The following is a 12,182-nucleotide window of genomic DNA, read 5'->3' as shown; positions in this document are numbered from 1 at the left end:
AGTGGGGAAGGAGGGGCTTTCTCAGCTAAGCACACCCTCTCCTGCTTGCATGCCTGAGCTAAGGGCAGATGGATTCCAGGAAGTAAATACTACATGAATCATCTGCCCTTTTCAAATTGCTTCCTCAATAAAATAAAGCATGGATAAATGGGAGCGTTTGCTTTGAATATTAAAAATACATTAAATACCATTTTTGATTTGTAATGCTCAGATGAAGTGTACAGTGCATCTGGAAAGTATTCACAGCGTTTCACTTTTTCCACATTTTGTTATGTTACAGCCTTATTCCAAAATGGATTGAATGCATTATTTTCCTCAAAATTCTACAAACAATACCCCATAATGACAACGTGAAAGAAGTTTGTTTGAAATCTTTGCAAATTTATTAAAAATAAAAAACAAAAAAAAAATTACATGTACATAAGTATTCACAGCCTTTGCCATGACACTCAAAATTGAGTTCAGGTGCATCCTGTTTCCTCTGATCATCCCCGAGATGTTTCTACAATTTGATTGGAGTACACCTGTGGTAAATTCAGTTGATTGGACATGATTTGGAAAGGCACACGCTTGTCTATATAAAGTCCCACAGTTAATAGCGCATGTCAGAGCACAAACCAAGCCAAGAAGTCCAAGGAATTGTCTGTAGACCTCTGAGACAGGATTATATTGAGGCACAGATCTGGGGAAGGGTACAGAAAAATTTCCACAGCACTGAAGGTCCCGATGAGCACAGTGGCCTCCATCATCCATAAATGGAAGAAGTTTGGAAGCACCAGGACTCTTCCTAGAGCGGGCCGCCTGGCCAAACTGAGCAATCGGGGTAGAAGGGCCTAAGTCAGGGAAGTGATCAAGAACCCGATGGTCACTCTGACAGAGCTACAGTGTTTCTTTGTGGAGAGTGGAGAACATTCCAGAAGAACAACCAGCTCTGCAGCACTCCCCCAATCAGGCTTGTATGGTAGAGTGGCCAGATGGAAGCCACTCCTCAGTAAAAGGACCATGACAGCCCACCTGGAGTTTACCAAAAGATACCTGAAGGACTCTCAGACCACAAGAAACAAAATTCTCTGGTCTGATGAAACAAAGATTTAACTCATTGGCCTGAATGGCAAGCATCATGTCTGGAGGAAACCAGGCACTGCTCATCATCTGGCCAATACCATCTCCACAGTGAAGCATGGTGGTGGCAGCATCATGCTGTGGGGATGTTTTTAAGGAGCAAGAACTGGGAGACTAGTCAGGATCGAGGGAAAGATAAAGGCAGCAGTGTACAGAGACATCCTTAATGAAAACCTGCTCCAGAGTGTTCTGGACTTCAGACTGGGGTGAAGGTTCATCTTCCAATAGGACAACGACCCTAAGCACACTGCCAAGATAACAAAGGGGTGTCTACGGGACAACTCTGTGAATGTCCTTGAGTGGCCCAGCCAAAGCCCAGACTTGAACCCGATTGAATATCTCTGGAAAGATCTGAAAATGGCTGTTCACTGACACTCTCCATCCAACCTGAAGGAGCTTGAGAGGCCCTGAAAAGAAGAATGGGGGACACTGCCCAAAAATATGTGTGCCAAGTTTGTAGCATCATACTCAAAAAGACTTGAGGCTGTAATTGGTGCCAAAGGTGCTTCAACAAAGTATTGAGCAAAGGCTGTGAATACTTATGTACATGGGATTTTTTTCGTTTATTATTTTTAATAAATTTGCAAAGATTTCAAACAAACTTCTTTCACGTTGTCATGTGGCATTGTTTGTAGAATTTTGAGGAAAATAATGAATTTAATCCATTTTGGAATAAAGCTGTAACATAAAAAAATGTGGAAAAAGTGAAACGCTGTGAATACTTTCCGGATGCGCTGTAGTTCCACTTTAAGGGGGAGTGGTTGGGGGCGTACTAAAATGCAGCTCAGCCACACAATTCCTTTTTGTTCAATATTATTATTAGTTATACACAGATAATCCAACAATGCAAAAAGGCTTCTGTAAAGAGATTGAAGATGCCACAAAAATTTTTGGACTGCATTGTAACAAGTATAACTGTAAAAAGTGGCTTGTCAGCCTTGCACACAAAGACACAATTAAAGAGTGTCAACAGATGCGAGAATGAGAATTGCCATTGATAATATCAGTAACACATGGCCCAACATATGGGCATGGTACATGTTGGGGGATGAAACGGGCTATCTTAAGGCAATAGAGAGACTGGAGAAGAGTAAAAAGAGATTGAGTAAGAAGGGGTGAGTAGGAAGGAGTGGGAAAGGAGGAGCGGGGGAGACAGACAGGGGGGCTCTGAGATGGAGTGTAATGTCCTTGTCTAGGTAAGATCAATGAAAGCTTGAGGAGATGGCAATCAAAATTCCCTGGAAGTAATGGGGTTTTTCTCCCCATGCAGTGGAGCTGTGCCCACACTGCATGGGTCAACTGCTTGTTTTTTCTATGGGTGAGCACAAAGTTCATACTCACCTGATCCGGCAATCCTCCAGAAAACCGCCCTTCCTCCCGGTCCAGCGGTGGACTGTTGCTGTCTATGGAGCGTGCTGATGTCAGGAACAGTCCATTTTCAAGACCGCGGGGGTGTCCGACCGGTCTTGTGCAGAGAGGATTGGCAGGAATTAAGAAGGGCTTTTTGTGGTAACATGGGTATTGATTTTTGCAAGAGAATGTGATAGACTGGAGTCCAGAACGCATGTACCACCGGGCACACCCAGCAGATATGAAAGTATGATCCCAGGTCTGGACAGCTGCGAAAGAATGAGGAGAAGTTGGATGAGTATGAACACCCCCAACAGTAAGTCTAAGCGAGCCCTTAAACTGGCCATAAATGGGTAGAAAACAAAAATTCTTAGGAAAAGAATATTCTAAAAAATTTGTTCATTTTACTAATCTTTAGTGGGTCAAATTGATGTTCTTTTTCAACTGTAGTAAGGAGAAAATTCAAAGGAGCAGGATGGACATTCATTTCAAACTAATTTCTAATGCCGCGTACACACGGTCGGACTTTTCAGCTACAAAAGTCCGACAGCTCGTCCGACAGACTTTCGACAGACTTTCGACGGACTTTTGGCGGACTTTCAACAGACTTTCTAACGACCGGACTTGCCTACACACGATCACACAAAAGTCCGACGGATTCGTACGTGATGACGTACACCGGACTAAAATAAGGAAGTTGATAGCCAGTAGCCAATAGCTGCCCTAGCGTCAGTTTTTGTCCTTCGGACTAGCATACAGACGAGCGGATTTCTGGGTCCGGCGGAGTTACGACGTAAAGATTTGAAGCATGTTCCAAATCTAAAGTCCGTCAGATTTGCGGCTGGAAAAGTCCGCTGAAAGTCCGGGGAAGCTCACACACGATCGGATTGTCCGCCAGACTTAGTCCATCGGACTTTTGTAGCTGAAAAGTCCGACCGTGTGTACGCGGCATAACAGTGTATGTGGTTTTCGTTCGGTAAAGTCCATTAATTTAAGAATTTTCATTTACAATTCTATCTATCCATGACCAGCTGAACAGTGCTTTTACTGTTCCCTAGAACAGAGGTCTCCAAACTTTCTAAACAAAGGGCCAGTTTATTGTCCTTCAGACTTTAGAGGGGCCAGACTATGGCCCGCAGGAGTGGACATTTTCCTGGCATCAGTGCAATTAAACACCAGAGGGAGAAATGGTGCCCCATTGTTGCTGTCAGTTGGTAGAATAGTGTCTCGTATCAGTGGGAGGAATAATGCCCCAAGGGCCACATAAAGGCAAGCACAGGCTTACATTTGGCCCCATGGCCGCAGTTTGGAGACCTAAATTAACCAAACGGTAAACCTTGTAGTACGGGCACAGTACACACAATGGAAGCTTTTTTCATTCTAGAGTTCATTTTTAGATATCAATATTTTTTTTTACTTTGTGTTATTTGTAGAATTTATTTTCTGAGGCTGTTTCTTTTGCCTTGTTTGTTATCTATTATATGCCTGTTTACATTATTAAATAGGTCGCGCTAATCAATCATATAAGTTGAATCAAACAGTCCACAAATAATGTGACATCAATGTGTAGCAGAATCTCTAACCTCTTCCAGTCTAATGAGAACCTTTGAGGCCACAGACAGCTGACATCCTTCAATATGTAGTGGGTGTGAGTCATAGTGGGTGAAAAAGAGGTTTTATTTCTTTTAACAGTCCTTTTATATTTTGCAAGGGAAAGAGGGTAGGTCCAGGACACCCTTAAGTAGTTGCAATTTCAATAGGCAGACTCCGAGACTTCAATAGGAGGACAGTCCTACAGGGAAAGGACCCAGCAAGGTGCCACTTCTGCATGTGCAGGTTTGCTGTCCCCTATGGCTACAGTACTTAACAGTTCCTAATTCAAACGTAACAGTTCTCTCAACTTTACTACAACTTCTACTTGTAGTTCTTCAGCCCCTTGAGCTCCTAGTCTCTCACTGAACTCTCTGATTCACTGACTCTGAATCTTTCAAGCTCCTCAAGGCTTTTTGCGGTGGTATCTCCCTCAAGCGTCACCCACGCTTCCCTGCTGGGTCCCTAGCTTGGCACTTCAGATACCTTTAAGCTTCACAAAATAAAGAGAAAGAATTGCGCTAGGTGCGTAAACAAAAAATTATAAAATTATATAAAGAAAACGTGAAGAGAGTCCTGCTGCTGAACACTATAACCCTGATATGAGGGCACAAAAGATAGATATACAATGGACAGTGCAGGGCTGGACATATGACAAAAAAATTGTGAACAGTGGCATATCAATGAATCAAATAACCAACAACGGTGGATAGCATCCAATACAATAACATTAATATCAAATTGGCTGATATATAATAAATCAACTAAGTGCTCATGAAATGTTGCAAGGACATAGTAAAATATATAATGTAGTGAGAAAATAGTTCATATGATAAAAGTGAAATAAAGTCCAAAATTTATGGTATTCAATGCGGGACCCGGGGTCAGTATTCCACCGCTAGTGCTGCCCACCACCTGGTGATAAAGTAATGGAGGCTTACCGGAAAGCCTGCGACCACCCTTATTCAGGGGGGTCAAAACAGGCTTAGTAGAGATGTATGGACCACAGGGGATGTCCTGCAGGAGACACTGCTGAAAAACCACCAACCTCCTTCATGGACAGCTAAACAGCGACAACTCTGCAAGCGTCATCCCCGCTGGTTGGGTCCCTGACTTGATCACTGCCTGAAGTTTCCCGATTCTCCACCGTGCCCGTTCGGTGAGAATACTGCCCCGGTAATTGCTTCAGTTACTCACTGTGGTCCCTGGTAAAGGTGGTTGGCCCCTTAGTGGCGACACCTCCCCTTCTACCTCTGACCACAACAGTTTCTCTGGCCGGCAGAACCGTCACTTTTGGTTGGACTGCAAGCCGCATTTCCAAACCTGCGCTGTCCTCTTACTTCTGGATAGGCCTTCACACAGCCTGGCAGCCAGATGCCCCTGGGATAGGCCCAATCTCTGGCCTAGCAGCCTGGGGCAGACGACACATATCCACCCAGCTGTGAACTTTTGGTTGGAAATTCCGACCATATGTATGCTCCATCGTACTTTTGCCGGTGGAATTCCCGCCAGCAAAAGATTCAGAGCAGGTTCTCTATTTTTAAGTCGGAAAAAGTTCCGATCGGAAATTCCGATCGTCTGTACAAATTCCGACGAGCAAAATTCCTACACATGCTCGGAAACAATTTGACGCATGCTCTGAAGCACTGAACTTCATTTTCTCGGCTCGTCGTAGTGTTGTACGTCACCGTGTTCTTGACGGTCGAAAGTTCAGAGAACTTTTGTGTGACCGTGTGTATGCAAGGCAAGCTTGAGCGGAATTCTGTTGGAAAAACCATCCAAGTTTTTTCCAACGGAAAATCCGCTTGTGTGTATGGGGCATAAGTGTTATATTATTATTCATATTAAATCTTTTCTATTTTTAGTTGGTTCTACTTGCAGGTTCAGACACCTCCGGGGCAGCTGCGGTCCACACTGGAAAAGGGTCCTGTGTGTCTTTGGCTCCGTTTCAGGTCCGAATTCAGGCAAAAATTCAGGCCTAATTCGCCCCGGAAATGGAGAACAGGGACGAACTGGACCCCATGCTGCGAGCTGCAGCTGCAGCTGCTGTGAACCCAGCCTTACATTACTAAGCTGCAGCAGGATGGAGTATCTGCTATGGACACTATGGCCTCACCATGAGTGTCATCACTTCATTGGCAGCACACCCCTGCAAAGGGTGACAATACAGAAAATAGCAGCAGTGTTGTCACCCTATAACCAAAAGTGTCTGAACAAAGACCTTAAACTGACATCAAACAATATCCTTATTTTCCAAAAAATAAGCCATACACACCCACTGCCTTATGGCCCTGTAATCTATTTTTCATAAAATAATTTCTTACCTTTTTTTTTACTTCTTGTAACTTTTTCCATGAGCTCCAGATCCTCGCCTTTCCTCCTCGCTTCCATTTGTTGTGAATGAGATGTGCACATTAGTTGTGGTCATGTGCACTAGTCTATGAACACTACACATCCCATAGTCCAAAGTCCATTTCGGGAGCAAGCAAGAGTGGGTGGCTATGTTCCTACAAAAAGTGGGTCCATAGAGAATGAAAGAGGTTGTAAACCTCCCTGTGTAAGTTGTACCTATAGGTAAGCCTATAATAAGGCTTACCTATAGGTACTGTAAATATCTCCTAAACGTGCGCGTTTAGGAGATGTTTACTGTATACAGCGCAGATGATGTCATTGGTGTATGTGCTCTGAAGGAGCAGCCGCTCGTGTCGTTTCTTCAGGAGCGTTGCCGTGACCGGCGGCTCGCATGCGCGGGAGTGACGTTATGTGGCTTCGGCCAGTCACACAGCCGGAGTCAGCGGCCCTGGAAGGAAGACAGGCGAAGATGGATGTGGCCTGCAGTGGTGACGACGCAGGCTCTGTTTGCAGGTAAGTGTCACATAATGTGCCAGTATGCAATGCATACTAGCACATTATGTCTTTACTTGGCAGGGAAGAAGAAAGGAGAAAAAAACCCACCAGGGTTTACTCCCTTTTGAACATAGCCACCCTTTAACAGGAATTTGGATTACAGCAGCATAAAAAAAACAATAAGGATTTTGAAGGTTTGGAGGAGGCTGAGAGCAATAAAAGGGACTTTTAGGTTGAGTTAAAGTGTCAATTTAAAGTCAGGATCACCAGGTGTTATTTTAACCACAGTTGTACTGCAGCAGGTTGGCTCGATTACGCAAATCGCCGTCATTGTATGTCGCCTTGTGTAATAGATATAGCAGGCGTGTGGCCCCGGAGCCCGTTGGCGTGGCTGGCAGGCGCGATGTCCGCCGGCCACCCGCAATCTCTCCACACAGAGGCAGAACGGGGATCTGCCAGTGTAAACACGGCGGATCCCTGTTCTGACAGGGGAGGTGAGAGTGATCGTCTGTTCCTAGTGATTAGGAACCGCGATCTCTCTCCTCCTCCAGTCAGCCCAGCCCCCACACAGTTAGAAACACCTCCCAGGGAACACATTTAACCCTTTAATCGTTCCTAGTGTTAATGTTAAACCCTTCCCTGCCAGTGACATTTATACAGTAATCAGTGCATTTTTATAGCACCGATCGCTGTATAAATGTCACTGGTCCCAAAAATGTGTCAAAAGTGTCCGATCTGTCCGCTGAAATGTCGCAGTCCCGCTAAAAAATGCAGATTGCTGCCATTACTAGTAAAAAAAAAACAATAATAATAAAAATGCCATAAATCTATCCCCTATTTTGTAGACACTATAACTTTTGCGCAAACCAATAAATATATGTTTATTTTGTTGTTTTTTTTTTTTTTTTTTAACAAAAATATGTAGAAGAATATATATTGGCCTAAACTGAGGAAGAACTTTTTTTTATAATTTTTGGGGATATTTATTATAGCAAAAAGTAAAAAATACTGTTTTTTTTCAAAATTGCTGCTCTTTTCTTGTCTATAGCACAAAAAATAAAAACCGCAGAGGTGATCAAATACCACCAAAAGAAAGCTCTATTTGTGGGGAAAAAAGGACATCAATTTTGTTTGGGTACAACGTCGCAAGACCACGCAATTGTTAGTTAAAACGACGCAGTGCCGAATCGCAAAAAATAGCCTGGTCATTAAGGGGGTAAATCCGTGAATGAAAGCACCAGTTTGAAAAAAGAAAAAAGCGTTACTTAATCGGATGTGCTTACCTTTTTTGTAGAATTCTATTCATTTTGCTCCTTGTTTTTCTTATAATAGATAAAGCTGCATAGATAGATGCATCAGTATCACATTAGGTATTACAATGCAGCGGCTGGTGTTTGGCACGGTCCATTCTGCTGGATTGATGCAGTGGTCAGGGCACCAACTTTTAAACAAACTTATTTGAAATGTCACACGGACATCTCATAAATTTTTATTGGCTGCCACATGGTGAGAAGCAGGGTCGCCTCATACTAAAATTAAGTACTGAACACAGTACTAGGCATATAAGGAGACAAGGCATTTTGCTTTGACTGCAATGGAATAGCTGCCCAGCACAGTCCTAACGCACAAGGTGTGAATGTACCTTTAGGCTGCTTTTACACAGCAGAGGAGCTTCTTTCATACTGCAGCGCTTCTAAAACGCACTTTGGGTTTTTAAAAAAAATGCACAGTGGGTTTTAAATGCGATGCATTACAGCGCATATTTGTGAATAGCTGGTTGTTAAGGACGCCGTCTAGTTCCAGCTCCTTGACAACCGGCTATTCATTGGTTGTTAAGGACACCAGCAGGTGAATGTTAAGGAGCCGAAACCCGTTGGGGCCCTTAAAAAGAAGTTTCGGGCTCCCCTCCCAAAAGTCAACTGCCGACTTTTACTACTTTTACTACTAGGGCACTTACCTGTCCCATCCAGCGGTGTTCTCACCTGAGCCAATTCTTAGTGCTGTTGCCGCCATCTTGGCTAAGAGAAATTTGCAGTGAAGCCTTGCTGCTTCACAGCTGCTTTCCTACTGCGCATGCGCGAATCTTGCTGCACTTTGTGAATGGGCCAGCTGTGGGGGAAGGGGTCGAACTTCCTTGCAAAACCAGATACCCGTTCCCCCCCTCCCCAATAGGTGCCAAATGGGGCAGCAGAGGGGGGGGGGGGTTGGAAGTAGACAAGCAGAGTTTCCCCTTTTGGGTGGAGCTTCGCTTTGAAAACCAATGATAATGCCTCCCTCCAGTGGTCAGCATGCTCCAGCTCCTCTTGTGTAGGAGCGATGCTACCACCGTGGGGGGGGGGGGGGAAATGTGGAGAGATGGGGTGGGAATCTGAGGGAAGGAGGCGGGGGAAGGCTGGATATGGAAGGCTGCTGCTACTGGTGACCACCAGGAGGGCAGAAGGCTGTGCTTGAGGCATTGTTTACATCCCTGCTGATTGTTAAGGAAGCCAGCATGTTCCAGCTCCTTACCAATCAGCTATTCACTGATTGTTAAGGATGCTTGCGGGTGCCCGCTCTTTAACCAGCCAGCATCTTTTTGCCACATGACCCCAAAAACGCACCTAAAGACAAACTCTGCGTGCATTTTTGGTGCGTCTCCCATGTACTTCAATGGAAGGTGCATCTTTGGTGAGCTTTTTAAAAGCGCATGCAGGACTTTTCAAACCACAGCACAAACACAGCGCAGCGATGTGCAAAGTCTCTAACGGGAAATAATTTTGATGCGTTATTGCCGCTCTGTAACGCACCTTTCCAGCGGGACAAAAGCACACCCCCATCAGTGGGAAAGGGGTCTAACTCATTCCCATCTCTCTACATAGGAGCAGAATTGACCCACTTATACCCACTGCAATGTGGTTTGACAGGAAGTAATCATATTCATCACCAGGGGAAATGTACACACTGGAATGTATAGATAATGCAATCTATTCATTTGTCTATACAATATTTATTTTTTCATCGCTCCATTATTAAACTGTTATTCTAAATACACTCATCAATGGCAATTATTATATTATCAAAACCTGTACAGCAGGACTTAATCTCATTCTGTAGATTCCTGTTCAGTGACACAGATGTATTGCAGATCAAGACAAGACAGGTACATTTATCTTATGTCACTCCACCTCTGGCAGGAGGAGTCACCTGGATGTATCACCTGGCTGCTGACTTCCTGGTATGGATGAGAGTCGGCGTCCAGAGGAACAGAAGAGACATTATTAGAGAATCCCAGGAGACAGATTGACCGTTTCTTGGATTCTCTGCCTTTCATAGGAAGACATATGAGCAGAACTATTGAATACTACTACTTGGACTTTGCTTTTCTCTATTGATCGGAACCTGTTCTTCTACGGGAATAACAAGGGAACTGAGTACACGCCTTATTAGATCTCAGTGTTCCAGGTACTGATGAGTCTACTCAACAATGTTTACCTGGCTCTCACGTTAAGGTAAGAGTTCAACGTTTGTGGATTTGCATTGTAATAGCCAATATGGCCTCCACTCAACAACCCTCCTAGTACCATATTATTTTGTTAGTTGCTTAGACTTGCTAGAATAAAGAGATATTGTATGTAAATTTTGTGTTACTGTCCAACTTACAAACTGTTTAACTCCTTGTCTACCAGCGTACGTTTTCAAATGTCCTGGTATTCCAGCGGTTAAAGCAAGGTGCACTGATTTTTAGAGCCACTGAACAGCTTTTAGGTAAAAGTGAACAGGTGGCTCTAGAGCCATTGATCGCTTTTAGGCCTCATGAATGCTGAACGTTTTTTCTGCTGCTCCTAGGGGCATCTGGCACTTATTGTCTAAATCATAGCTCCCAAATGTCCCTGATTTGGAGGGACTGTCCCTCATTCTTCCTCATTTGTCCCTCATTTTGGCCTGATCTATATAGTTGTATATAAAATGCACTTTTTATCTTTCAAAAAGTGTTTCCCAGTGCTAAATCTTTCATGCAAATTCTAAACCGTTGCATTTGTAAATTTTAAAAGTCAATATAAAGGAATAATAGTACTAAAAGAAAAGCCCTTGTGGATTTAATTAACCTTTTTTTTTTTTGGTTATTTCTCCTTTAAGGGGGTGTGGCAGAGGGCGTGTTCTATGCCTACATACATTTGCTAGTACCCCGTTTCCCCGAAAATAAGACCTAGTGTGATCGTCAGTGATGGCTGCAATATAAGCCCTACCCACCAAATAAGCCTACCCTGTTTCCCCCGAAAATAAGCCCTACCCTGAAAATAAGACCTACAAGGACTTTAACTAGGGCTTATTTGGGGGGTAGGGCTTATATTGCAGCCATCACCGACAATCACGCTAGGTCTTATTTTCGGGGAAACAGGGTAGGTGTCCCTCATTCCCATCTCAAAATGTTGGGAGGTATGGTCTAAACACCCCTGCATGGTAGCTTATGTGTACGTGCATACATAGGCGTTTAGAGGAGTTTAGAGACAGGTTAAAAAAGAAAAAACCCCAGCCAATGCATCCAGGAACATCAACATTTTTGCCAACGCTTGACACCTGTAAACACGTATAAATGCACCTAAGGCTGGGTTGACACTATAAAATGCAACGGCTCACCGCAGGAGTCTGGTGTGTCTCCATTCACTGTATCTGGTCTGATTTCAGCCCAAATTTTGTGCTGAATTCGGACCTAAAATGGACCAAAAGTCACACAGGACTCATGTGCAATTCGCACCGGAGCCGCTGCGGAGATGTGTGGACCGGCTCCATAGAGATCTCCTGCTATGCGAATTGGATGCGGAAAAGACCGCATCCAATTCGCAATAGTATGAACCCAGCTTCAATGTGCTGTAATGCTAGGCGCATTTAACGCTTGAGCATCAATTCATTTCATTAGCCAGAATAAATTATTATTCTGGGCAATGAAATGAATTAATGCAAACGCGTTACATGTGTTTGCAAGTATCATGCGTTTGTTCTGCCAAAATGTTGCTGCCAGGAGGAAAGGAGTCTGAGAGTTAGCAAAACATCTAGAGTGCACGAAGCCTAACAGGGCTATGGAGGTATACACCCCACCACTGGCAGCAGCGATAATTCTAGGGCCACAATTCATGATTAACTCTAACGTAATAACTTGTAGGTTTTTAAAGCATCGCCTATGGAGAATTTTAGCTGCCATAGTGGGTTTTTTTTTGCAATTTCATGGGCTTATGTGATTTTAACGCTTGACATTTGTGTCAGGAACCATGAAATCAGACCGAGACAGAAGTACA

The 12,182-nt window shown here is 43.9% G+C and overlaps 1 protein-coding gene across 1 annotated transcript in view; it reads left to right on the top strand.

Annotated features, from left to right (window-relative positions):
• Window positions 1-10,076: 10,076 nt before the first annotated feature.
• Window positions 10,077-12,182, top strand: part of PRRG4 (proline rich and Gla domain 4) — a 65,597-nt gene continuing 63,491 nt past the window's right edge. The window contains exon 1 of the mRNA XM_073604476.1: window positions 10,077-10,397. Coding sequence (XP_073460577.1) covers window positions 10,357-10,397 — 41 coding nt within the window. The 5' untranslated portion in view covers window positions 10,077-10,356. The remainder of the gene's footprint in view (window positions 10,398-12,182) is intronic.

Source organism: Aquarana catesbeiana, linkage group LG11 (assembly GCF_042186555.1).
Source record: "Aquarana catesbeiana isolate 2022-GZ linkage group LG11, ASM4218655v1, whole genome shotgun sequence".
Lineage (NCBI taxonomy): Eukaryota > Metazoa > Chordata > Amphibia > Anura > Ranidae > Aquarana > Aquarana catesbeiana.
This window is presented reverse-complemented; position numbering and strand designations above follow the sequence as displayed.